Source organism: Mobula birostris, chromosome 8 (assembly GCF_030028105.1).
Source record: "Mobula birostris isolate sMobBir1 chromosome 8, sMobBir1.hap1, whole genome shotgun sequence".
Taxonomy (NCBI): domain Eukaryota; kingdom Metazoa; phylum Chordata; class Chondrichthyes; order Myliobatiformes; family Myliobatidae; genus Mobula; species Mobula birostris.
Window position 1 is genome coordinate 103,002,713 of NC_092377.1, and position 27,339 is coordinate 103,030,051.

At 41.1% G+C, this 27,339-nt stretch overlaps 1 protein-coding gene across 1 annotated transcript in view; it reads right to left on the reverse strand.

The window, feature by feature from the left end:
- Window positions 1-27,339, reverse strand: part of wdr27 (WD repeat domain 27) — a 292,507-nt gene that overhangs the window by 27,029 nt on the left and 238,139 nt on the right. Inside the window, exon 23 of the mRNA XM_072266892.1 lies at window positions 12,429-12,531. Within this exon, the coding sequence (XP_072122993.1) occupies window positions 12,429-12,531 (103 nt within the window). The remainder of the gene's footprint in view (window positions 1-12,428; window positions 12,532-27,339) is intronic.

Genomic DNA, 27,339 nt, shown 5'->3' on the forward strand with positions numbered 1-27,339 from the left:
TAGTTCAACAGTCTAATGGTTGATGGGTAATAACTGTTCCTGAACTTGCTGGTGTGGGAAAGGCTCATCTACCTCCTTCCTGATGGCAGCAACAAAAAGGGAGCATGGTCTGGATGGTGGGGCCCTTGATGATGGGCGCCGCTTTCCTGCAACAGTGCTCCCTGTGGATTTGCTCAATGGCAGGGAGGGCATTACCCATGATGGACCGAGTAAGTCAATCACCTTTCTAACAAGCATAATCATCATTCATTCAGGTCATGGCCGATCAACCTCTGAACCAATCCTGCATTATCACCTTATGCCTCGATTTCCTTAGTGAGCAGAAATGTATAGGTCATTGTATTGAATGAATATAGCATCTGAGCTTTGACAGTCATCTGTAGTAGAGAATTCCAAAGTTGTATTGCAATGTTACAAAGTTCCATTGAAGAAATGTCTACTTATCCCAGTCCTAAATATGTTGTCCTTTGCCTTGAAACTGTCACTTCTTCTTCTACGGAGAAAACAACCTCCCCAGATCAAGTCTGTCTATCTATGTCAATATTTTCTCTTTCAAGTTTCATTTAGATCTCTTCTCATTCTTCCAATCTCTGTTGAAAACAGTCCTAGTCAACTTAATCTTTTCTCATCTGACAGACCTGCTGCCCCAGGATTCAGATATGTACTGCCTATTATGTAATGTCTACCTGTATCCCCACTACATGTCCTTTTACATAAAAAGAGACCAAAACTGTTCATGTCAGGTGCAGTACCTACAAAGTTCTGTACAATTGCAATGAAATTCCCTTTGCCCTGCATTCAAATTCTTGCCTAATAAGGCTAACATACCATTTGCCCTTTTAATCACTTGCTGTGTCTGTACACTTTTCTTTGTGCACAGGGATAACCGCCCCCCCCACCCGCAGGGTCCCTACAAACATTAACATTAGCTATTGCTTCAAACAAACATTCTGCTTTTCAGTTTTATTCATCAAGGTGAATGACCTCAGTGTTTCATTATAATATTCCTTCTGCCATATTCTCGTCCACTCAGTCAACTTGACCATACACCCATGGAAATATCACCTCCAAAAATGGAAATGTGACATTTTATCTCCTCCATGGACTCTTAGCTTCACAATCTACCCCATTATAATCTTCTACATTATCATTTACCTGCACTGCACTTTCTCTAACTTTTACACTTCATTCTATACAGTATTGTTATTGTTTTATCTCCTTTTGTCTCAATGCGCCAATGCTCTAACCTGTATAAACGGTGTGCATGACAAGCTTTTCTCTGTATTAGAATCAGAATGTACATGGCAATAAACTAATCTGAATCTGAATCTCAGATTATTCCCTTACATTCTGCATTAAAGCTACCAACATGTTTAGAGCATTGGCTGATTGGTAGGAGGCAGCAAGGGGGAATAAAAGGATCCTTTTCTGGTTGGCTGCCAGTGACTAGTGGTGTGCGGCAACAGTCGGTGTTCAGACCACTTCTTTTTATGCTGTATATAAATGATTTATAGATCAGAATCAGAATCAGGTTTATTATCACCGGCATGTGACATGAAATTTGTTAACTTAGCAGCAGCAGTTCAATGCAATACATAACACAGAAAAAATAACAAATGAAATAAAAATAACATTAATAACAGATAAATAAGTAAATCAATTACAGTATACATATATTGAATAGATTTTAAAAAGTCCAAAAACAGAAACTGTATGTTAAAAAAAGTGAGGTCGTGTCCAAGATTTCAATGCCCATTTAGGAATCGGATGGCAGAGGGGAAGAAGCTGTTCCTGAATCGCTGAGTGTGTGCCTTCGGGCTTCTGTATCTCCTACCTGATGGTAACAGTGAGAAAAGGGCACGCCCTGGGTGCTGCAGGTCCTTAATAATTGACGCTGCCTTTCTGAGACACCGCTCCCTGAAGGTGTCTTGGGTATTTTGTAGGCTAGTACCCAAGATGGAGCTGACTAGATTTACAACCCTCTACAGCTTCTTTCGGTCCTGTGCTGTAGCCCTTCACCCTCGTACCAGACAGTGATGCAGCCTGTCAGAATGCTCTGCATGGTACATCTATAGAAGTTTTTGAGTGTATTTGTTGACATGCCAAATCTCTTCAAACTCCTAATGAAGTAGAGCTGCTGTCTTGCCTTCTTTATAACTACATCGATATGTTGGGACCAGGTTAGATCCTCAGAGATCTTGACACCCAGGAACTTGAAACTGCTCACTCTCTCTACCCAAGTTTGCAGATGACATGAAGATTGGTGGAGGGGCAGGTAGTGTTGAGGAAACAGGTAGGATGCAGAAGGACTTAGACAAATTAGGAGAATGGGCAAGAAAGTGGCAAATGAAATACAATGTTGGAAAATGCATGGTTATGCACTATAGTAGTAGAAATAAATGTGCGGACAATTTTCTAAACAGGGAGAAAATCCAAAAATCTAAGATGCAGAGAGACTTGGGAGCCCTTGTGCAGAACACCCTGAAGGTTAACTTGCAGGTTTAGTCAGTGGTGAAGAAGGCAAATGTCATGTTAGCATTTATTTCAAGAAGTCTAGAATACAAGAACAAGGATGTAATGCTGAGGCTTTATAAGGCACTGATGGGGCTTCACCTTGAAGATTATGAACAGTTTTGGGACCCTCATCTTAGAAAAGATGTGCAGGCATTGGACAGGATCCAGAGGAGGTTCACAAGAATGATTCCAGACATGGAAGGGTTATCATACGAGGAACATTGATGGCTCTGGGTCTGTACTCGCTGGAATTCAGAAGGATGAGAAGGGCTCTCATTGAAACCTTTCGAATATTGAAAGGCCTAGAGAGAGTAGATGTGGAAAGGGAGAGTCTAGGACAACGGGGCACCGCCTCAGGATAGAGGGGCACCCTTTCAAAACAGAGATGCGGAGAAATTTCTTTAGCTAAAGGGTGGTGAATTTATGGAATTTGTTGCCATATGCAGCTGTGGAGGCCAGGTCACTGGGTGTATTTAAGGTAGAGATTGACAGGTTCTTGATTGGACATGGCATCAAAGGTTATGGGGAAAAGGCCGGGAACTGGGGTTGAGGAGTAAAAGAATAAAGGATCAACCATGATTGAATGGCAGAGCAGACTCGATGGGCCAGATGGCCTAATTCTGCTCCTGTCTTATGGTCTTATGGTCTAAAATCTTTTTTTAAATAGAAGGGGACTAACCATCAAACTTAGAAACACAAGAGATTACAAATGCTGGAAATCTGAAGCAACACGCACCAAAAATTAACCTGAAATGTTGACTGCTCATTTCCCTCCATAGATGCTGCATGAATCACTGAGTTTCTCCAGCACTTTATATGTTACCTATATTTTTAGTTTTATCTACATATTTGCACTATCCTCATATAAATCATTGGGGTCACCAACACAGTCATAGACTCTGTGAACTGGTCACACGCACAATTGCCATCACTGTCAAGTAAATTCAAGTCCCACGTGTACAAAATGGCTGGACTTGTTTCTGTTTAAACATATTCATTTTAGAACCAATAAAATCCTACCCATTATCCCACTGCTAAAGCAGAGTTAATTTGTTAGTGACAATAAGAGACTAGGTATTCTAACTGTCACATTGCATACAGTGGTGGTTGCCCCACTTTAGGAAGGGAGTTAAGGCTTTGGAGAGGGTGCAGAAGGGGTTTACCAGGATTCTGCCTGGTTTAGAGTGAACGTGCTATCATGAAAGACTGGTTAAACTTGGGCAGTTTTCTCTGGAGCGCAGGAGCCTGAGGGGAGACCTGATAGAGGTTTACAAGATTATGAGATGCAGAGAGAGAGTAGACAGGGAGCATTTTTTCCCAGACTAGAAATGTCTAATACCATTAGAAGGCAATCACTGAAGGTGAGAGAGGTACATTCAAAGGGGTAAGGGGCAAGTTTTTTACTCAGAGAGTGGTGGATGCCTGGAATGTGCTGCCTGGTATTGTGGTAGAGGCAAATACATTAGAGACTTTCAAGAGATGTTTAGATAGGCACATGAATATCAGGAAGATGGAGGGATCAGGACATTGTGTAAGTAGGGGGGATTCGTTTTTGGGTTTTTTTAAATTTACATTTTAGCTGGTTGGGCACAACATTGTGGGATGAAGGGTCTTTTTTAGTGCTGTGCTCTTATGTTCTTTCTCTACAGAAGGATAGCATAAAATGAGAGATTAATTGAGATTGAAACTTCTTAAATATAACTCTTACCATTACATCAGGCTGTACGTCTGTCTGCAACTAAATTCTCATCTTCCTCATCTATTCAGGAGAGTTTAAACTAGAATTGTTGGGAGGTGGGAACTGAACTGAAGATGCAGAGGAAGGGGCGGTTGGCTCACAAATAGAGAGAGCTTGGAGACAGTGCAAGAGAAAAGATGGGAAGTTGATAGAGAAGGGATACACTCAGACCGAAGGTTTGAGATGTGTCTATTTTAATGCAAGAAGCATCATGAACAAAGCAGATGAGCTTAGAGAGTGGATCAGTACTTGGAGCTATGATGTTGTGGTCATTACAGAGACTTGGATGGTTTTGGGGCAGGAATGGTTACTTAGAGTGCCAGACTTTAGATGTTTCAGAAAGGACAGGGAGGGAGGCAAAAGAGGTGGGGGTGTGGCATTGCTGATCAGAGATAATGTCACAGATGAAGTCATGGAGGGATTGTCTACTGAGTCTCTTTGGGTGGAAGTTAGGAACAGGAAGGGGTCAATAACTCTACTGGGTGTTTTTTATAGACCACCCAATAGTAACAGGGACATCAAGGAGCAGATAGGAAGACAGATTCTGGAAAGGTGTAATAATAACAGGGTTGTCATGGTGGGAGATTTTAATTTCCCAAATATTGATTGGCATCTCCCTAGAGCAAGGTGTTTTGATGGGGTAGAGTTTGTTAGGTGTGTTCGGGAAGGTTTCCGGACACAATATGCAGATAACCCAACAAGAGGAGAGGTTATACTTGATCAGGTATTGGGAAATGAACCTGGTCAGATGTCAGGTCTCTCAGTGGGAGAGCATTTTGCAGATAGTGATGACAATTCTATCTCCTTTACCATAGCATTGGTGAGGAATAGGAACAGACAAGTTAGGAAAGCATTTAATTGGAGTAAAGGGAAATGTGAGGCTATTAGGCAGTAACTTGGAAGCATAAATTGGGAACAGATGTCCTCAGGGAAATGTACGGCAGAAATGTAGCAAATGTTCAGGGGATATTTGCGTGGCGTTCTGCATAGGCATGTTCCAATGAGATAGACAGGGATGGGTGGTAGGGTACAGGAACCGTGGTGTACAAAGGCTGTTGAAAATCTAGTCAAGAAGAAAAGTTTACGAAAGGTTCAAAAAACAAGGTAACCATAGAGATCTGGAACACTATAAGGCTAGCAGGAAGGACCTTAAGAATGAAATTAGGAGAGCCAGAAGGGGCCATGAGAAGGCCTTGGCGAGCAGGATTAAGGAAGATCCCAAAGCACTCTACAAGTATGTGAAGAGCAAGAGGACAAGATGTGAGAGAATAGGACCAACCAAGTGTGACAGTGGAAAAGTATGTAAGGAACCAGAGGAGATAGCAGAAATACTTAATTAATACTTTGCTTCAGTCTTCAGTATTCACTACGGAAAAGGATCTTGGCGATTGTAGGGATGATTTACAGCAGATTGAAAAGCTTGAGCATATAGACATAAAGAAAGAGGATGTGCTGGAGCTTTTGGAAAACATCAAGTTGGATAAATCTCCGGGACTGGATGAGATGTACCCCAAGCTCCTGTGGAAGGCAAGGGAGGAGATTGCTGAGCCTCTGTCAATGATCTTTGCATCATCAATGGGGACAGGAGAGGGGAGGATTGGTGGGTTGCAGATGTTGTTCCCTTATTCAAGAAAGAGAGTAAAGATAGCCCAGGAAATTATTAACCAGTGAGTCGACGGAAAAGATTCTAAGGGGCAGGATTTATGAACAGTTGGAGAGGCATAATATGATTAGGAATAGTCAGCATGGCTTTGTCAAAGGCAGATTGCGCCTTACGAGCCCGATTGAATTTTTTGAGGATGTGACTAAACACATGGATGAAGGTAGAGCAGTAGATGTAGTGTATATGGATTTCAGCAAGGCATTTCATAAGCCATGCAAGGCTTATTGAGAAAGTAAGAAGGCATGGGATCCTAGGGGGCCTTGCTTTGTGGATCCAGAATTGGCTTGCCCACAGAAGGCAAAGAGTGGTTGTAGATGGGTCATATTCTGCATGGAGGACAGTGACCAGTGGTGTGCCTCATGGATCTGTTCTGGGACCCCTTCTCTTAGCGATTTTTATAAATGACCTGGATGAGAAAGTGGAGGGATGGGTTAGTAAATTTGCTGATGACACAAAGTTTAGGGGTGTTGTGGATAGTGTGGAGGACTGTCAGAGGTGACAGCTGGACATTGATACGATGCAAAACTGGACTGAGAAGTGGCAGACGGAGTTCAACCCAGATAAGTGTGAGGTGGTTCATTTTGGTAGGTCAAATATGATGGCAGAATATAGTATTAATGGTAAGACTCTTGGCTGTGTGGAGGATCAGACGGATCTTAGGGTCTGAGTCCATCGGACACTCAAAGCTGGTGCGCAGGGTGACTCTGTGGTTAAGAAGGCATACGGTGCATTGGCCTTCATCAGCCGTGTGATTGAGTTTAAGAGCTGAGAGGTAATGTTACAGCTACATAAGTTACACCTCAAGTATGTGTGCTTAGCCCACTGCGCTACTCTCTCTACACCCAAGACTGTGAGGCTAGGCACAGCTCAAATGCCATCGAAAACATTCGCTGGCAATACCAACATTGTTGGCAGAATCTCAGATGGCAATGATCGTCGATTTCAGACGGTCTCAGCCTGAGCACACACCCCTCAGCATCAGCGGCTCCACAGTGGAGAGAGTGGAAAACATCAAGTTCCTTGGGGTGCAGATCTTGGACAATCTCACCTGGTCCAGGAACACCACTGGGATTGTGAAATGGGTCCAGCAGAGATTGCACTTTCTGAGGAAGCTTAAACAAGCATCACTCCCCACTAACTTCTTAACTACATTCTACAGAGGCGTGGTTGAGAGTGTGGTGACCTTTTACATCACAACCTGGTACTCCAGCTGCAGTGCTGTCGACAAAAAAGCCTTGCAGAGGATGGTTAGGGGAGCAGAGAAGGTTATTGGGGTCTCCCTACCTTCTGTCCAAGACCTCTTTCAGAGTTGATGCCTCCAGAAGACACGGTACATCATTGAAGACCCCTCACACCCTCTCCATGAACTGTTTGTTCTTCTGCCATCAGGCAAACGTTACAGGAGCATCAAAACTAAAACCACAAGGCTACTAAACAGCTTCCTCCCACAGGCAGTCAGACTGCTAAATAGCTGCTCTACCTGATTCTGCTTTGGACACTTTTAACTTGCACTGGACACTTATAACTTGATTTTAACTGACATGTGGCTGTTGTGTTTTACTATTTATTGTTACGTTTATTATTTAGTGTTGCGTTTGTTATGTTAAGATTTCACTGCTCTTGAGAAACGCTGTCTCATTCTGCCCTGCAGAGTTGATGCACGGTTAGAATGAATAAAGTTTTTTTGAATCTTTTTTGAATGTTGTAGAGAAATGAGATAGATAAGCTGCTTAAGTGATGATGCAACAACTTTGCACTCAACATCAGCAAGACGAAGGATTTGAACATGGACTTCTGAGAGGGGAAGTTGAGAGCACACACACCAGTCCTCACTGAGTGGGTGTGTTAGCTAAGGAAAGGATGAGCAGCTACAAGTTCCTGTTTGTCAGTATCTCAGAGAATCTATCTTGGACCCAACGTACTGCTGCAATCACAAAGAGGCCAAGTGATGTTTTCAAAACAGCTGACCCTTCCACCATCAGATATCTGAACATTATCTATTTATTTTACACCATTCGTCAGTGATAATAAACCTGATAACTGATGATTAATTAGGTTTGTGAATTGATCTGTACATTTGATCATTGGTATTATTCCCAATATTTCAACCACAAGACATAGGTGCAGAATTAGGCTGTTTGGCCCATTGAATCTGCTCTGCCATTTCATCATGGCTGATCCAATTTTCCTCTCAGCCCCAATCACCTGCCTTCTCCCCGTATCCCTTCATGTCCTGACCAATCAAGACTCTATCAACTTCTGCCTTAAATATACATAAAGACTTGGCCTCCACAGCTGCCTGTGGCAAAGAATTCCACAGATCCACCACCCGCTGGCTAAAGAAATTCCTCCTCATCTCTGTTCTAAAAGGACGGCCTTCTATTCTGAGGCTGTGTTCTCTGATCTTAGACTCTCCCACCATGGGAAACATCCTCTCTACATCCACTCTAACAAGGCCTTTCACCATTCGATAGGTTCAATGAGGCCACCCCTCATTCTTCTGAATTCTAGTGGAAATAGGCCCAGAGCCATCAAATGCTCTTCATGACAAGCTATACAATCCTGGAATCATTTTCGTGAATCTCTTTTGAACTCTCTCCAGTTTCAGCACATCCTTTCTAAGATTAGGGGCCCAAACCTGCTCTCAATACTCCAAGTGAGGCCTCACCAGTGCTTTATAAAGTCTCAACGTTACATCCTTGCTTTATATTCTAGTCCTCTTGAAATGAATGCTAACATTGCATTTGGCTGCCTCATCACAGACTTAACCTGCAAATTAACCTTTAAGGAATCCTGCCCGAAGACTCCCAAGCCCGCTTGCACCTCAGTTTTTTAGTATTTTCTCTCCATTTAGAAAAAGTCAACCCTTTCATTTCTTCTATCAACGTGCGTTACTATATACTTCCTGACATTGTATACCATCTGCCATTTCTTTGCCTACTCTCCTAATCTGTCTAAGTCCTTCTGTGGCCTCTCTACTTCCTCAAAACTACCTGCTCCTCCATCTATCTTCAAAGTGTTTGCAAACTTTGCAACGTAGCCATCAAATTCCATCATTCAAACCATTGGCATACAACATAAAAAGAATTGGTCCCAACACAGATGCCTGTGGAACACCGCTGTTCACCAGTAGCCAGTCAGAAAAGGTTCCCTTTATTCCCACTCTTTGCCTCCTGCCAATCAGCCACTGCTTTATCCATGCTAGAATCTTTCCTGTAATATAATGGGCTTGTATCTTGTTAAGCAGCCTCGTGTGTGGCACCTTGTCAAAGGCCTTCTGCAAATCCAAGTGAACAACATCAACAGATTCTCCTTTGCCTCACCTGCTTGTTACTTCAAAGAATTCCAACAGATCTGTCAGGCCTGATTTTCCCTTGAACAAACCATGCTAACTAAGGCCTATTTTATCCTGTGCCTCCAAGTACCCTGAGACCTCATCCTTAACAATCAACTCCAACATCTGCCCAACCACTAACTGACTAACTGACCTACAATTTCCTTTCTTCTGCCTCTCTCCCTTCTTGAAGAGTGGAGAGACATGTTATGGTAATTTCACACACTTCATGCCCTGACATCTGGAACTCCCACCATTCTGCTAGTGTCTTCCACAGTGAAGACTGATGCAAAATATTTATTCAGTTCATCCGCCACTTTCCTCTCCCCCATCACCACCTCTCCAGCATCATTTTCCAGCAGTCCAATATCCAGTCTCACTTCTCTTTTAAACTTTATGTATCCAAAGAAACTTTTGCTATCCTCTTTAATACCTTTGGCAAGATTACTTTCGTATTCCATCTTACCTTTTTAGACTTTTTTTAGTTGCCTTCTGTTGGTTTTTAAAAGCTTCCCAAACCTCTAACATCTCATTAATTTCTGCTCTATTATATGCCCTTTTTTTGGCTTTTATGTTGGCTTTAACTTCTCTTGTTAGCCGCGGTTATGTCATCTTTCCTTTAGAATACTCTTTTTTCCTTGGGATGTATACATCCTGTGCCTTGCAAATTGCATCTAGAAATTCCAGCCATTGCCACTCTGCTGTCATCTCTGTCAGTGTTCTTTTCCAATCATTTCTGGCCAACTCCTCTTTCATTTGTTTTGTAATTCCTTTTTTACTCCACTGAAATACGGATACAACTGAGTTCAGCTTCTTCTTAAATTTCAGGGTGAATTCAATCACATTATGATCACTTTCCCCTAATGGTTCTTTTACCTTAAGGTCTCTAATCAATTCTGTTTCATTGCACAACACCCAATCCAGAATAGCTGATCCCCTGGTGGGCTCAACCACAAGCTGCTCAAAAAGCCATCTCATAGGCACTCTAAGGGTACGTCCACACTACGCCGGATAATTTTGAAAACAAACCTTTTTCTCTTTGTTTTGCCCTGCCATCCACACTGAGCCGGTGTTTTCAGCCCCCGAAAACGGAGATTTTCGAAAACGTTCTCCAGAGTGAATAAATCTGAAAGCGCTTAATATCCGGCGTAGTGTGTACGGGGTAAACAGAGAAATTTAAAAACATTGTCATGACAACACCACAACAACAATGCTTTTTCTGCTTCTGCTTGGTACTGCGCAAGCTATTATAACGCGCAGTCAGTGTGAACGGCATGAGAGTTAAATTGTAAAGTGAGCTTTTTTGACTATTTAAAAACGCTGTCATGATGTGCCAGAACAGATGTTCGTTGTTTTCTTGAACGCCACCACCTAACAATTTCAGAACAGACGGACGAGACTGAAGCCAGAAGGGTTAGAAATATACTCACCAAATACTTTGACCCATAGCTTACTAAATAAATAAGAATACTCACTTCGCCCTGTTTTCTGTCCTTGCTTGTATGGTGGTTTACCTATTTATGCAAGTACTTCTCTGACAATAGATGTGTAACAGCCTAATGTAACATTGTATGGAAATACAAGATAACGCTGATGCAGACATTTTATACATTTAACAAGGTGCTTTATTAATGCAACAGTTAGTCAGTTTTTCAATGTTCGTCATCAGCTGGGTCATACTGTCCATGAACTCCCTATCCGTTGCCTCCATACGCTCCAGTATTTGTTTTTTTTAAGTTTTAAGTCCTCCTGCGCGAGAGCCAAGAGCAATTCCTTTGAAGTTTTTCTACTCTGTAATTGGACAAACGTGCACTAAGAATACTGTTTCCTCTTCGCTTGTTTTCTGTGTGTCCTGCGCATGCCCAGTAGGAGGAGATTCTCCCAAATATCCGCCTAATGTGGACGGAGATATTTTGAAAAACACTTAGTGTGGACGCCTGTCGTTTTTACTCGAAACCGGCGCTTTCAAAATTATCCAGCATAGTGTGGACGTAGCCTCAAAATTCCCTCTCTGGAATCCAGCACCAACTTGATTTTCCTGCATATTGAAATCCCCCATGACTCTCGTAACATTGCCCTTTTGACATGTATTTTCTATCTCCTGTTGTAATTTGTAGGTCACGTTCTTACTACTGTTTGGGGGGGGGAGGTGTCTGTATACAACTGATATCAGGGTTTTTTTAACCTTGCAGTTCCTTAGCTCTACCCACAATGATTCAACACCTTCTGACTCTATGTCACCTCTTTCTAATGATTCAATTTATTTTTTTACTAACAGAGGAACACCACCCCCTCTACCTTCCTGCCTATCCTTTCAATACAATGTGCATCCTTGGTCATTAAGCTCCCAGTTATAATCTTTCAGCTATGATTCAGTGATGCCTGGTGACAGTTCCAGTTCATTCACGATACCTCTACAATCTCCTACTTTGTCCAGTAATTCAGTATGGTCTGACCTCTAGAAAACAGGCCGTGATTAAGATTGCCCCTTACCCCCCCCCCCCCGGCACCTCTACCTGTCTAGCATTGGTGCTTTGAATAATGTCCCAGTAAAAACTGCTGCAGAAATTTATGAATTAATGGCAGCAAAGTGGGCTATTCAGCATATTTAGTATCAACACCATCCCCATGAGCCTTTCGACTAGCTATTTTTATTTAAATTATAGAAATTGTTGCTGATACGTTTTGATGATAGAACACCTTTATTCACCATATACATTTATGTTAATTGGGAATTTGCTGCAGTGTGTTGGTCAGGGTGTGATATACAACAAAAAATAACAGCGTTCAATAATTATAAAGAATTATATAAAACTAAAGTTAGAGGTTAAGTTCCAGATAGAACAAAATTTGCATAAATACATAAATATCAGCATGTATTTACAATGTAGATGTGGTTTAAAGTGTTTACATTACTGTGCAGTGACATGGGTATAGATAAGGAGGGTGATGGGGTGGCTAAGTAAAATGGTTGATCAGATTAACTGCCTGGGGGAAGAAAGTATTATATATATAACAAATTCTACATGCTTCATTACTTGGAAGGATTATATAAATTTAATTTGCTTTGTGAACTGCTTGGTTCCTCTCCGAATCAATAGCTCACACGATTGTAGTTTACATTTTGCTAAAAGATTACCATGTAAAGCATTCATCTTCAATTTCAAAAGTATACTTACACATTTATCTTCAGATCCTGTAGCTAAAAATCTCCCACAGGGACTCAGGGCAATGCCACAGTGTTGGCAACGGTTGAGGTGTCCTTCATATCGGCGCACAGCTCTAAAGGAACATCACATTGAGAGTTCAATGAATTATTGTCATATAGACACAGGACCAATCTGTGCTGCTCTTTTAAAGCAAACAGACATACAAACTACCATCTAGCTAAATACTACATTTACAATCGCGCAAACTTTAATTCCTCTGGAACTCTTTGCAAATCCTTTGAAACAGAAGTGCCTGCAGTTTCTACAGCATCTTGCTCACAGCAGCTCAACCACAGGCTCATTCGAGGCTACCTGGCATCCGGGGCACCTGTTCAGTGAGACACAGCTTTAAAACAGCTTTACCCAACCCGTCCCTGGATGCCTTCATACAGCAAGCACAGCAGAATACTGTATTACATTGCAGAGGCTATAGAGGAGATTTAGGAAGATGAGACCAGGACTGGATAATGTCAACTGTGAAGTAAGATTAAATAAGATAGGAGCTGATTTTCTTTAAACAGGGATGGTTGTGAGAAAAATGTGCAATACTGTGCAACTAGCTGGCCAGACCCTACCATTGAAGCAGAAGTATTTGATTAATGTTACATAGCCTTTGGAACCTGATTGTAGAGGCACTTGGTTATAGCTCTGGTCTCACTGAAGGTATCTGCAAATACCTTAATTCTCATGTGACCAGACTCAAGAACAGTTTCTTCCCCATTGTAATCACACTTCTGAACCAATCACTTTTCAGATCCCCTTGACAGCGGCACTGCCACATTCTGGAACCCTTAATTCTATCTTTTCTGTTAAGGACCTTTCAGCATTTTTTATGCATTGCCTCAGTTTTTACGACTGTACTTTGTACCTTTCCATTATTTTTGCACTTGTCGCTGCACATATCACCGTAGTTATTACTACCATATACACCGTTCACACTGTGAGCTTCACACAAAGCAAGGAATTTCATCACATCTTGGTGTAAACTAATCTAAATCTGTCAGTCTGTTACCTTACATTATGTATTAGTTTCAAAAAACATCCATTTTAATGAACATTATAGAAAATTAAAAGTAATTGCCTGATATGAGAGGGCCACAGCACAGGATTGGAAAAAGCTGCAGAAAGTTATAAACTCAGCCTCATCACAGGCACTAGCCTCCCCAGTATCAAGTACAGCTTTGAAAGGTGGTTCCTCAAGAAAATACAGTGCCTATCAAAAGTACTCACCCACCCTCTTGGAAGTTTTCACGTTTTATTGTTTTACATCATTAAATCACAGTGGATTTAATTTGGCTTTCTTGACATTGATCAACAGAAAAGACTGTGGCAAAGTGAAAACAATTTTCTACAAATTGGTCTAAATTTATTACAATCATTAAACACAAAATAATTGATTGCATAATTACTCACCACCTTCAAGTCAGTATTTAGTAGATGCACCTTTGGCAGCAACTACAGCCTTGAGTCAGTGTGGATAGGTCTCTATCAGCTTTGCACATCTGAACACTGCAATTTTTCCCCATTCTTCTTTACAAAACTGCTCAAGCTCTGTCAGATTGCATGGGGATCGTGAGTGAACAACTCTTTTCAAGTCCAGCCACAAATTCTCATTTGGATTGAGGTCTGGACTCTGATTTGGCCACTCCAGGACATTAACTTTGTTGTTAAGCCATTCCTTGTACCTTTGGCTTTATCTTACAAGAAAACAATTCTTCTCCCAAATCAAATTTCTCTTGCAGATTGCATCAGGTTTTCCTCCAGGATTTCCCTGTATTTTGCTGCATTCATTTTACCCTCTACCTTTACAACCTTTCTAGAGCCTGCTGCAGTGAAGCATCCCCACAGCATAATGCAGCCACCACCATGCTTCACGGTAGGGATGATGTGTTTTTGATGATGTGCAGTGTTTGGCTTATGCCAAACATAGCGATTAGTCTGACAAACAAAAAGCTCAATTTTGGTTTCATCAGACCATAGAACCTTCTTCCAGCTGACTTCAAAGTCTCCCACATGCTTTTCGCCAAACTCTAGCCGAGATTTCATGTGAGATTTTTTCCCCCAAACAGTAGCTTTCTCTTTGCCACTCTCCCATAAATCTGCGACTGGTGAAGCACCCAGACAACAGTTGTTGTATGCACAGTCTCTCCATCTCAGCCAGTGAAGCTTGTAACTCCTCCAGAGTTGTCATAGGTCTCCTGGTGGCCTCCCTCACTAGTCCGCTTCTTGCATGGTCACTCAGTTTCTGAGGGTGGCCTGTTCTAGGCAAATTTACAGCTGTGCCATATTCTTTCCATTTCTTGATTGTTGACTTAACTGGAATCCAAGGGATATTCAGTGACTTGGATATTTTCTGTATTCATCTCCTGACGTGCTTTTCAATAATCTTTTCACTGAGTTGTTTGAAGTGTTCTTTTGTCTTCATGGTGTAGTTTTTGCCAGGTTACTGACTCTCCAGCAGCTGGACCTTCCAGATACAGGTGTATTTTCACTACAATCAATTGAAACACCTCAACTGCACACAGTGATTCTCATTTAACTAACTATGTGCCCTCTAAAACCAACTGACTGCATCAGCAATGATTTTGATTGTCATATCGAAGGAGCTGAATACTTATGGCAATCAATTTTGTGATTTAGATTTGTAATTATTTTATATTTGTAATTAACTTAGATCACTTTGTAGAGATCTGTCTTCAATTTGTCACAAAGAGTCATTTTCTGCTGATCAGTGTCAAAAAAAGCCAAATTAAATCTACTGTGATTAAATGTTGTAAAACAATAAAACTGAAAACATTAAACAGGGCTGAATTCTTTTTGTAGGCACTGTGTATATATATTTTTCTTCTTCTTACCCCTTATGGGTAGTGTTTATGTGTATTTTTCCCTCAATCTCAGGTCCTCTACCAGAGGCCTGGGAGCTTGAGGGTTCGGTGTAATATCCTTGCTGTTGCGAGTAGTGCTCTCTTCTGGACCGAGATCTCAGATGTGGTTCCTCTGGCTTTAACCTTCCACATCCTTTCTATCTGCTCTTTCAAACCCTGATACTTCTCCAGCTTCTCATATTCTCTCCTCCTAACGTTGCTGTCATTCAGGATTGCCATATCTATTGCTATTGCTTTCTTCTGTTCCTTGTCCAGTATTACTAGGTCTGGTTGGTTGACCAGTACCTGCTTCTCAGTCTGTATTTGAAAGTCCCACAGGATCTTAGCTCTGTCATTCTCCACCTTCTTGGGTAGTTCCCATTTGGACTTAGGAGTGTCCAATCCATACTCAGTGCAGATGTTCCTGTACACAATTCCTGCAACTTGGTTATGCCATTCAGGGTATGCTGTCCTTGCCTGCATCTTGCACCCTGTTACTATGTGCTGGATGGTTTCAGTGGATTCCTTACACAGTCTGCATCTTGGGTCTTGTCTGGTGTGATAGACCCTGCTTCTATTGCTCTTGTGCTCAGCGCCTATTCTTGTGCAGCCATGAGCAGTGCCTCTGTGCTGTCACCCAGACCTGCCATTTCCATCCATTGGTAGGACTTTCTTATGTCAGCCACCTCTAATGATACCTGGCGATGGCACATCCTGTGTAGTGGCTTGTCCTGCCATGGCCTTTGGCTCTGCTTCACTCACTTCCATTTCCATATCCAAGGCTCTCTGGGATATTCTCCTGGCAGGTTGTCCCTAGGGGCCATCTTCCTGACATGTTCGTGGATGTTTCACAAGTATTTGTAGCTGTCTTGTACATCTGGTATGTGGTCTTCTGGTAACTCAACTCCTTCAGTCTTGATGAGTTTGCACTTTTCACTACCATCCAGCTGCACTTTCCAGTCCAAATGACATCCCAATGTCTCTGTTGTACACCCTTGTCGGGTGGATTAGTGAGTCAATGTCTCACTATACCAGGAACTTCAGAGGCCAACACCAGGAACTGCCTGGTCTCGGCGGCGTGAGAGTCCAGGTTCCAGGTCTCAGTGCTGGCAGTCCAATAGAGGTCTTGGGCTGGACTCCTCACACTTACGCTGCATCTGCCCACAAAAACCTCTGGATCAGAGAGAGAAGAGCAAGAAAAGTCATGCCTGCTCAGATGTTCCCCGGATTAACAAGGAATGTGCCAATTGTTGGGGAACTAGGGCCATCTGGCAAGAAATTAGTACCAGTACAAACCATACATGGCTGAGACTGGATAGATATATATCTATAAATAAATAGAATTAATCTCTTTCATGCTATCTATCATTCAATTCACACCATAGGAAGGATGTGAAGGCTTGAGAGGATGCAGGAAGTTTACCATGATGGGGCCTGGATTAGATGTTATGAGCTATAAGGAGAGATTGGATGAACTTGGCTTGTTTTCTCTAGATTGGGGAAAGTCGAGGAAGGGGTCTGGTACAAGTTTATAGGGTTATGAGAGGGAGAAATAGAATAAACATCCAGTATATTTTCCTCAGAGCTGAAACGCCTAATACCAGAGGACATTCATTTAAGGTCAAAGGAGATGTGTGGGGCTGGGGCGAGTGTTTTTTTTTAATAAACGCAGACTGCAGTGGGTGCCTGGAATGCGCTCCAAGGGTGGTAGTGGAGGCAAATACAATTGAGGCATTTAGACAGGCACACAAATCTGCAGAGAATAGAAGGATATGGGCAATGCGTAGGCAGAAGGGATTAGTTAAGCATTTAACCACTAGTTTAATTAGTTTGGCACAACATCCTGTGCATACTGTTCTCTGTTCGATTCCCATTTCATCTACCATGACCTCAGGATGTCTGATAACCTTTATAAACAATTTAAATTCAAATTTTATGTTAATATACAGATGGTTAAAATCTGACCAGAAATCTTACACTGTATCAAACTGAAGTCTGAATGAGGATGAATACAGTTTTTTGTTACATCTTAAAATGATGAATATGCAGTCACCATTTTACACTCTGTTGCATACTGCATTCCACACTAATGATATAATAATTTGAACTGATAGCATTGCTGTATTAAGAAGTTCATGACCATTGATACAAATGGTGTAGGCAGAATATTTGCAGAAGAAAAATTCACATTCCCATATCATGACAGCAACATTACAACTTCTTCCAATCCTTTCACTGACTTTAAAATCGGAAAGACTACAATAGAATCCCAATTTAAGAAATAATTTATGTCCAATAAATAAAATCTGTGATTACTATGAGTCATAAGTGACAGAGATCCCCACCCAGTGCTACCATTGACTGTGGTTCTGGAGACATTTGTCATATCTGTTCATCTGCCAAAATGTATTCTCAATGCAAAGGCAGGGCTGTCTTTAACGTAATAAACAGATGCTATATTTGGATATTCGGTCGTGCAAACTTTGGTCAGGCAATAGGGCAGTTAATTAGCACATCACTAATAAGATGGCTGATTTAACAACATCAGGGGTTTAAAGTGTTTATCCTACAAGGTGGTAGTCAACCAAGGTTTTCCAGAGGAATATTTCCCTACATATCTTCCTAGTACACTCATCCCTCCCTATTGATCTTCCTCCTGGAACTTAACAGGAGAAGTGCTACACCTGTCCTACACCTCCTCCCTCACCCCCATTCAGGGCCCCAACAATCATTTCCAGTGTGGTAACACTTCACCTGCAAGACTGTTGGGGTCATTTACTGTATCCAGTGCTCTCAGTGAGCACATAATAGATGATCTAACCTGGACCCACAACACCTCCTCACTAGCCAAGGAGGAACAGCAGCTTCTACACTGAGGAGATTCAGGAATACAGAGCTCCTTGTCACCTTTCTAACAACTTTCTACAATAGCACCATCAAGAGTGTCCTGTCTGGCAGTATTGTGCGGTTTGGAAGCTGAAAGGCATTGGACCGCACCCCCACAGAGGACTGTAAAACAACTGACAGGATCGCTGCGCTCTCCCTCCCCACTATTTGACATTTCTCAGGAGTGTTGCAGACAAAGGCTCAAAGCATTGTTGAGGATTCCCTTTGAACCATCCCACAATCTCTTTAACCCACTACTATCAAGGAGGTGGCACAGGAGCATCAGGACTAGGACTACCAGACTGGGTAACAGCTTCTTCCTTCAGTCTGTGCCACCACCAAGGTCTCGTCATTTCCTCAACGAGCTCTTTACCATTCACCTGTGCTACACGAATTTTCAATTATATTTTTATTAACTTATCTATAGTATAATATTTTGGAACATGCGTTGATGGTGCACTATGGTCTGAAGCAACATTGTTTCATTTGGTTGTGCATCTGTACAGTCAGATGACAATAAACTTGAATTTGATCGTTAGCACTGGATAGAGAAGGATCATGTCAACAACCGAACCCACAAGGTACAGACGCTGGTACTAACTATAAGGTCAGACAGCATTCGTTTGCAGGTCTTTCCATGACCATGTTTGTTCTTGGCAAATGTTGCCATTGCCTTCTTCTGTGCAGTGTCTTTACAAGATTGGTGACCCCAGCCATTATAAATACTCTTCAGAGATTGTCTGCCTGGTGTCAGGACTTGTGATATGCACCAGCTGCTCATACGACCATCCTCCACCTACTTCCATGGCTTCATATAACCTTGATCGAGAGGGCTAAGCAGATGTTATACCTTGGCCAGGACAAAAATTGTAGCATGGGCTCTTGTTTGCCGAGGGATGATCCTGATCTGCTGGAGATCAACTGAATTCAATGTTTCAAAAGAAGATAGGGTGAACACGAAGATGACTGCTTAGGCACTTCTTCGGGTAAATCTCATTTGCAGCCTGTTAACATTCTAAACTAAATCAACAATGCAATGGGATGGCCAGTAATTATTTATATTCTTCTTCCTGACTGCCACCTGGACATTGTTAAAAGGATTGATGGCCTGAGCTTAAGATGATCAGAAGGTACAGGCCAGTCAAATGAGGTCATAATGAGCATAAGATAACCTTTCCATTTGATACACTAAATTTCAATTCAAATTTAAAACTACAAGGATTCTCACTACGTGAATGCCCACTTCTGAATAATATGGTGAAAATGAAGTGTGACTACTACATGTCCGTCTTGAATAAGTTTTGGCTTTGTACATAGAGGTGTGAAGCAAGCAGGACAATGAAGTGGCAGGCATGGCTGCAGATGGCCTGAGAACTTGATATCCAATGACAATGCATAAAGAGAGATGTGCATTTCTTTGGCAATCTTTCCTACCATTGTCTGGATGTTCAAAAATAATACGATCACAAATAATTGGGCTCAGTTAGATGAAAATATACAGGGACTCTCCATGCTTTCAGCACCCAAGGTCAAATACTCGCCAACTAGGTCCAGTATGGTCAGAAACAGAGACAACTGGTCAAATACTCGCCAACTAGGACCAGCATGGTCAGAAACAGAGCAAACCGGTCAATTACTCCCCGACTAGGTCCAGCATGGTCAGAAACAGAGACAACTGGTCAAATGCTCTCTCATGGTGGTGTTTGAAAAGGGGATGCTGTCCAAGTTGCATGCCATCTTGGTCAATGTCTCCCATCTACTACATAATGTACTAGGTGGGCACAGGAGTACATTCAACCAGAGGTTCATTCCACTGAGATGCAACACAGAGCATCATAGGAAGTCATTCCTGCCTGTGGCCATCAAACTTTACAACTCCTCCCTTGGAGGGTCAGACACCCTGAGCCAATAGGCTGGTCCTAGACTTATTTCATAATTTACTGGCATAATTTACATATAACTATTTAACTGTTTATGGTTCTATTACTATTTATTATTTATGGTGCAACTATAACAAAAACCAATTTCCCCCGGGATCAATAAAGTATGACCATGACTATGACTAAGTCCAGTATGGTCTGAAACAGAGAAAACTGGTCAATTACTCCCCAACTAAGTCCAGTATGGTCAGATACAGAGAACACCGGTCAAATATTCCCTGACTAGGTCCAGTATGGTCAGAAACAGAGAATACCAGTCAATTACTCCGCTACTAGGTCCAGTATGGTCAGAAACAGAGAACACTGGTCAATTACTCCCCGATTAGGTCCCGTATGGTCAGAAACAGAGAACACCAGTCAATTACTCCCCGACTAGGTCCAGCATGGTCAGAAACAGAACAAACCAACCTTGATTCTATTCTAATTTCCTACCCCAGTACATTATATTTTCTGCAAAGACTTCTGTGGCTTCTCCAAAAACAACCATCAATTACTGTCAGATCCATGGATTACACCTCCTAAACAAAACCACTTGCTTCAAGCAAACAGAGGAGAATTTCATCACATCAGTCTAGCCTGCATTTAATTCCAAATTACAGAACTGGAAGGTCAACCTGCCCTAAAGCATCATGCAATGTCTGCTTTTCATTCCATTTTACCCACTCTCCAAGTACATACTGGGAAATTTTCTTCACTAATGGCACCATACAAAACTTTTGAAATTACTCATTTTGGATGGCATATTAAAATTATATATAATGTATTAACAATCAGATTTAACCCATTAAACTGCTCACAATTTGAAGCAAAAATAGCAGATCTTTAAACATAACAGCCACCAAATCGCATTCTGTGAACACCATCAGAATGACAAATTCATTTGAACCACAACCGACAGCTTCAAAAGAAATTTGTTCTTTCTTTGAAATTTGCAAGCAATGACACACAGCAAGAACCCACAAGACTGGTAGAAGAAAAACAAGTCATTGTTTCTGAACAATGCTGCATTAACTTGATGATCGCTCGCCAAGCATACCCAGAGGAAAGCTGGCTGGGAAGAGTTTAGTTTTTCCAAAACTGTCACAACAATAACCAAAATTTAAGTTGCTTTGTCAGTATTTAACAACTGCCTTGTACTTTTAGCTCTATTTCAACCTGTTTAAAACAAAAACACTGAAGAGTTGAGCAAAGAATTTAATGAAATTAGCTGGTCTCCAGTTGTTACTAAGAAATTACTCCATTCCTTTGTAAAACATTATTCTGAAAGAATTTTGAAGACACAGAAGATTTAAATATTTATCTTTCATGCAGTTGGTGCCAGTTTATAGGTTGGCAATTGGCAAGAATAAAAGAAATATAACATATTCTCTAATTGATAGGATGAGACAAATATCCTGATTGAGAAGTTGCAGAACCTGGGCCTCTGTACCTCCTTCTGCAATTGGATCCTTGACTTCCTAACTGGAAGACCACAATCTGTGCAGATTGGTGATAACATCTCCTCCTCGCTGACGATCAACACTGGTGCACCTCAGGGGTGTGTGCTTAGCCCACTGCTCTACTCTCTATATACACATGACTGTGTGGCTAGGCATAGCTCAAATACCATCTATAAATTTGCTGACAATACAATCATTGTTGGTAGAATCTCAGGTGGTGACAAGTGGGCGTACAGGAGTGAGATATGACTAATGCAGTGGTGCCACAGCAACAACCCGGCACTCACTGTCAGTAAGACGAAAGAGCTGATTGTGGACTTCAGGAAGGGTAAGACAAAGGAACACATATCAATCCTCATAGAGGGATCAGAAGTGGAGTGAATGAGCGGTTTCAAGTTCCTGGGTATCAAGATCTCTGAGGATCTAACCTGGTCTCAACATATCTATGCAGTTATAAAGAAAGCAAGACAGCGGCTATACTTTATTAGGAGTTTGAAGAGATTTGGCATGTCAACAAGTACACTCAAAAACTTCTATAGATGTACCGTGGAGAGCATTCTGACAGGCTGCATCACTGTCTGGTATGGGGGGGGGGGGGGGCGCGGGTGGCTACTGCACAGGACCAAAAGAAGCTGCAGTGGGTTGTCAATTTAGTTAGTTCCATCTTGGGTACTAGCCTACAAAGCACCCAGGATATCTTCAAGGAGCAGTGTGTCAGAAAGGCAGCGTCCCTTATTAAAGATCTCCAACACGCAGGGCATGCCCTTTTGTCATTGTTACAATCAAGAAGGAGGTACAGAAGCCTGAAGGCACACACTCAGTGATTCAGGAACAGCTTCTTCCCCTCTGCCATCCGATTCCTAAATGGACATTGAACCCTTAGACACTACCTCACTTTTTTTAATATACTGTATTGTACTTCTGGTTTTTTGCACGATTTTTAATATATTCAATATATGTATACTGTAATTGATTTACTTATTTATTATTACTTTTATTTTATTTATTATTTTTTTCTATATTATGTATTGCATTGAACTGTTGCTGCTAAGTTAACAAATTTCACATCACATACAGGTGATAATAAACCTGATTCTGATATTGTTCTCCCAGGAGATCTATACTTGATCTATGGCATATTCCCATTTTTTTCTCTTATGTGCACTTATTTAATTTTTTGATATGTATTTATTATAATTTACAGGGGAATTTAAAACAATGGGCTTAGTGGATTACATGATATGGTAGCTAGCACTGATGTCTTCACTCAGACTTCAACCCTGACCTCAGGTGTTGCTCTCCCCATTGACCAGATAGGTTTCAAGATAGAGATTAGCTTTATTTATCGCATGTACATCAAACATTAATGCATACAGTGAAGTGTTTCATTTGCGTCAACGACTAACACAGTCAAAGGATATGTTGTGGGTAGCCCACAAGTGTCAGCATGCTTCTGGTGCCAACATAGTGTACTCACAACTTACTAACCCTGACTGCACGCCTTTTTCCAATGTGGGAGGAAACTGGAGTATGTGGAGGAAAACCACATGGTCAAGGGGAGAATGTACAAACTCCTTATAGGAATTGAACCCCAAGATTCTTATCATTAGTGCTGAAGAGCATGATGCTTGTCACTACACAACCGTGCTGCCCTGCTGCTCAGTTCTTTACATTCCAAATACAGGTTGCCTCAGTATAGATATGAGGCATAAAGAACTAATGGGTCTATGAGAGGGAATAAGTTGCAGGGCTACAGGGAAATACCAGGAGAATGTAGTTGATAGGATGAGATTGATCTGCTGGGAGCCAACATGGGCACAACAGGCCAAAAGGGCTTCTTTTGAGTTCTAATAACCTTGACTTATTTTGTAATAGGGGGTTGCACATTTAAGAGAGAGATGAGGAGAAAATTGTTCTCAATGCATTGGGAACCTTTGGAATTTTCTACTGCCAAAAATCTGTGATGCTGAGTCACTGCATATTTCCAAGGCTGAGTTTAATTTTTAGTCAAAATCAAAGTATGTATATGCAACCATATACTACTTTGAGATTGATTTACTTACAGGCTTTACAGGAAAATAAAGAAATACAATAGAAATTACAAAAAAACTATACATAAACAAAAAACGACAAACAGCCAATGTGCAAAGGAAGTCTGAGGGAATCAAGGATTACAGAGAACAGCAGAAGTAAAGCCAAGATTAGATCCAACATGATCTTATTGAAGAGTATGGCAGGTTCAAGGGACTCCTCTGGTATATTTTAATGCAATTTCAATACCTCTGGTTGTTCTGAGGACAGGAAAGGCTTAACTGTAATGTGTGATTGGTAATGATTTGGAAAATTCTATTGGCATTTGGATCTCTGGGCAGCTATGGATCAACACTTTCAAAGTACTATATAGCCAAGACTTTTGCACAATACTGGATATGTCACCATATACAACCCTGAGATACATTTTTTTGCGGGGATACTCAGTAAATCCAAGAATCATAACAGAATCAAACCACCCCCAACAGGATGGACAAGCAACCAATGTGCAAAGATAACAAACTGTGTAAATACAACAAGAAAAAGATAGAAACATAGAAACATGTTTTCCTATTTTTGCCACCAAAGTGGATAACTTCACATTTATCCACATTAAATTGCATCTGCCATGAATTTGCCCACTCACGCAACCTATCCAAGTCACCCTGCATCCTCTTAGCATCCTCCTCACAGCTAACACTGCTGCCCAGCTTCGTGTCATCTGCAAACTTGGAGATGCTGCATTTAATTCCCTCATCCAAGTCATTAATATATATTGTAAACAACTGGGGTCCCAGCACTGAGCCTTGCGGAACTAATAATAAATAAGCAATAAATGTTGAGAACATGAGTGTTATGTACCCCTAGGAGTTATATTTTTTATGGACTATACCTTTAAAAAGAGAGAGAGAGCTGTGCAACACAAGCACCTTGTTATTGAGAGAGAGAGAGAGAGAGAGAGAGAGAGAGAGAGAGGCAGAGTCTGTCTTTCAGCTCATATTTACACTTTTACAAGGACACTGACTACTGCTGTCAGCTTTTGGGTTGCCATGGGAAGACAGAGAGGTGGAGTTATTTGATGTACAATCGATGTTATGGTTTCTCTGCAGCGTGTTTATTTTTTACAAGGACAGTTACAGACACAGAGAAACACATGATCAGAGTCAAGATGGATTCCATTAGTGAAAGTCACCAGTGAGTGGGTCCTGATTAAACTTCCAGTAGCCCGAAAAGGGGTGAGTTGATATTGATCCTGAGTATTGATAAATGACTCTTACAAGTTCTCTGCAACTGGAACGAGTTTGCAGAAAGATAGAAGGGAGGAGCTACTTGATGGACAGTTGGCATTCAGCATGGTGAGATAAATAGAAGGTCAGCTGTTAGACCTACACACACATGATTTTGGACACTGGAAGAGCTTTGTTGTGCCCACAGAAAGGTGGGTTTTTGGAGGATTGATCAGGCGGATCGATCAGTGGCTCTCGCAGTGTGAAAAGGGTGTGATTGGTGGGGAGTTATTCGTGTGTCCAACCCTCGCCTGGGTTGATAACACCACCACAGAAGAAAGGTCCCCTTTGTTGTGGTTACAGTCGGTGACTCCTAAAGGATTTCGGAGGACAACGGGAAGATCGACGGCGTCAGCTCACCTGAAGACTCAAACCTCTCTCTCTCTCTCCATCACTACTCAATTCAATACCATGAACTGAACTGAACTTTACTCATCATCATAAGACTAATCTACTTGAAGAAGCTTGGTTTTCATATATTTTCACACTTACTTATATATAATCATTGCTAACCTGTTTGATTTATCTGCATTTATATTACTGTATTGTGTAGTTACTAATAAATATTATTAGTTAATAGCAATACTGGACTCCAAAGTGTTTTCCATTTCTGCTGGATCTTTAACCCATCACAGGGTACGTGACAGTGAGAATGTTGCAAATGTGGAAGATCCAAATAATGTTTAAACACAGTGCAGATTCAGATAAAAAGGAAACACTGCAATGCGCCGTAAAAGGTTTTGTGGTGACCACAGTTTTTTGTTGCTGAAGTGGATGGCATGGCATTTTAACACAACCCTTTGACTTTGCCTAAAATTTAAGGATTAGGAAAGAGAATAAATGGGCAGTCTAAAATCTCAGACTGTTCCTATTGTGTGGTTATTCAATGACAGCTACAAAAAAAACCACTTATTTTACATTTTTCAATCCTGCATTTGAGTTGGCTTTTAGCTTGGTTCAGCTGGGTCAAATCAGTCTGTAGCAATGCTGCCCTGCCAACTGTAATACTCCTGGCAATTCTTTAAAGACACTTAACAAAGTAAACAAAGCTGGCTGTTGCAGACTCTTCATCCATTTAAATTAGTCTCTCGTTACATAGATAATACGACCAGCACTGGGGTGAATGCAACACATTTATTCCCATTGTAACAAATGTATTTCATTGTTCCGCATCGTTTCATGCCAATTTGCATCATAATCACAAATTAAACTAATGGCATAAAGTTATGCCTGCCGCATAACAGAATAAGGAGGCTTAATTGGCAATTTACTGCCTTAACAAGAAAATTAAACTTGGAGGATTTTGAAAGGAAACAAAGTTTACATTTAGATCATAAATGTTGAATAAACAGTGATTTTGATGAAGGGTCAGCAGCTTATTTCCATCAATAGATGCGGCCTGACTTGCTGAGTTCCTCCAGCACTTTGTGCGCATTGCCCAATGTTGAATGCTCGGTGGAGTTCTCCATTTCATTTAGAATTGAAATTATGGTTGTACTTCTATCGATAGTAAGTTGATGACACAAGTTTATTAGTATTTCCTACTTTCATATCTGTCTCTTTTTCCATTAATACAATTTTCCTTCCTTTATTGTTCTTCATGCATCTAATTTGACTGAATCAAATTTAATGCTTCAAGGTAATAAAGTGTCAACAGTTTTGATGACAGATCTTTGATCTGAAATTAAAACTCTTCTTTAAACTTTCCATACATAAATTGGTTTATTATTGTTGCAGGCACGGGGTCTATTCAGATCATTTCATTAAAACAGTGCATTGAGGTAGTACAATGTAAAACAATAGTAGAGAATAAAATTATTACAGTTACAGTAAGTGCAAGACAGATAAACAATAAGAGGCAAAATAGATTGTGAGGTCAAGAGTCCATCTTATCATATGAATGAACTATTTAATAGTCATATAACAGCGGGGTAGAAGCTGTCCTTGAGCTTGGTGGTACATGCTGTCAGGCGCTTGCATCATCTGTCCAGTGGGATTGTGGAGTTTCTGATTACGTTGACTGCAAGGCTGCATTAAGTGTAGACAGAATTGCCAAACCTAACATTTTTCTACAATTTTCAAATTTCCATGAACTGCAGTATTTTGCTTTTTGACTGAATTTCTATCTCACAGATTCCCGCCTTTTGCAAAACTCACCTCATCTTTAATCTGGAGATTCTACAAAGGAGCAATAATTCATACCACCAGCTTACTGCAGTTGTGCCTTTGTGTGTGTGTATATATATGCCTTTATATACATACATACACACACATATACACACAGTGCCTATAAAAAGAATTCACCTACCCCCACAACATTAAATCACAGTGGATTTAATTTGGCTTTTTTAACATTGATCAACAGAAAAAGAATCTTCCATGTCAAAGTGAAACCAGATCTCTACCAAGTGATTTAAATGAATTACAAATATAAA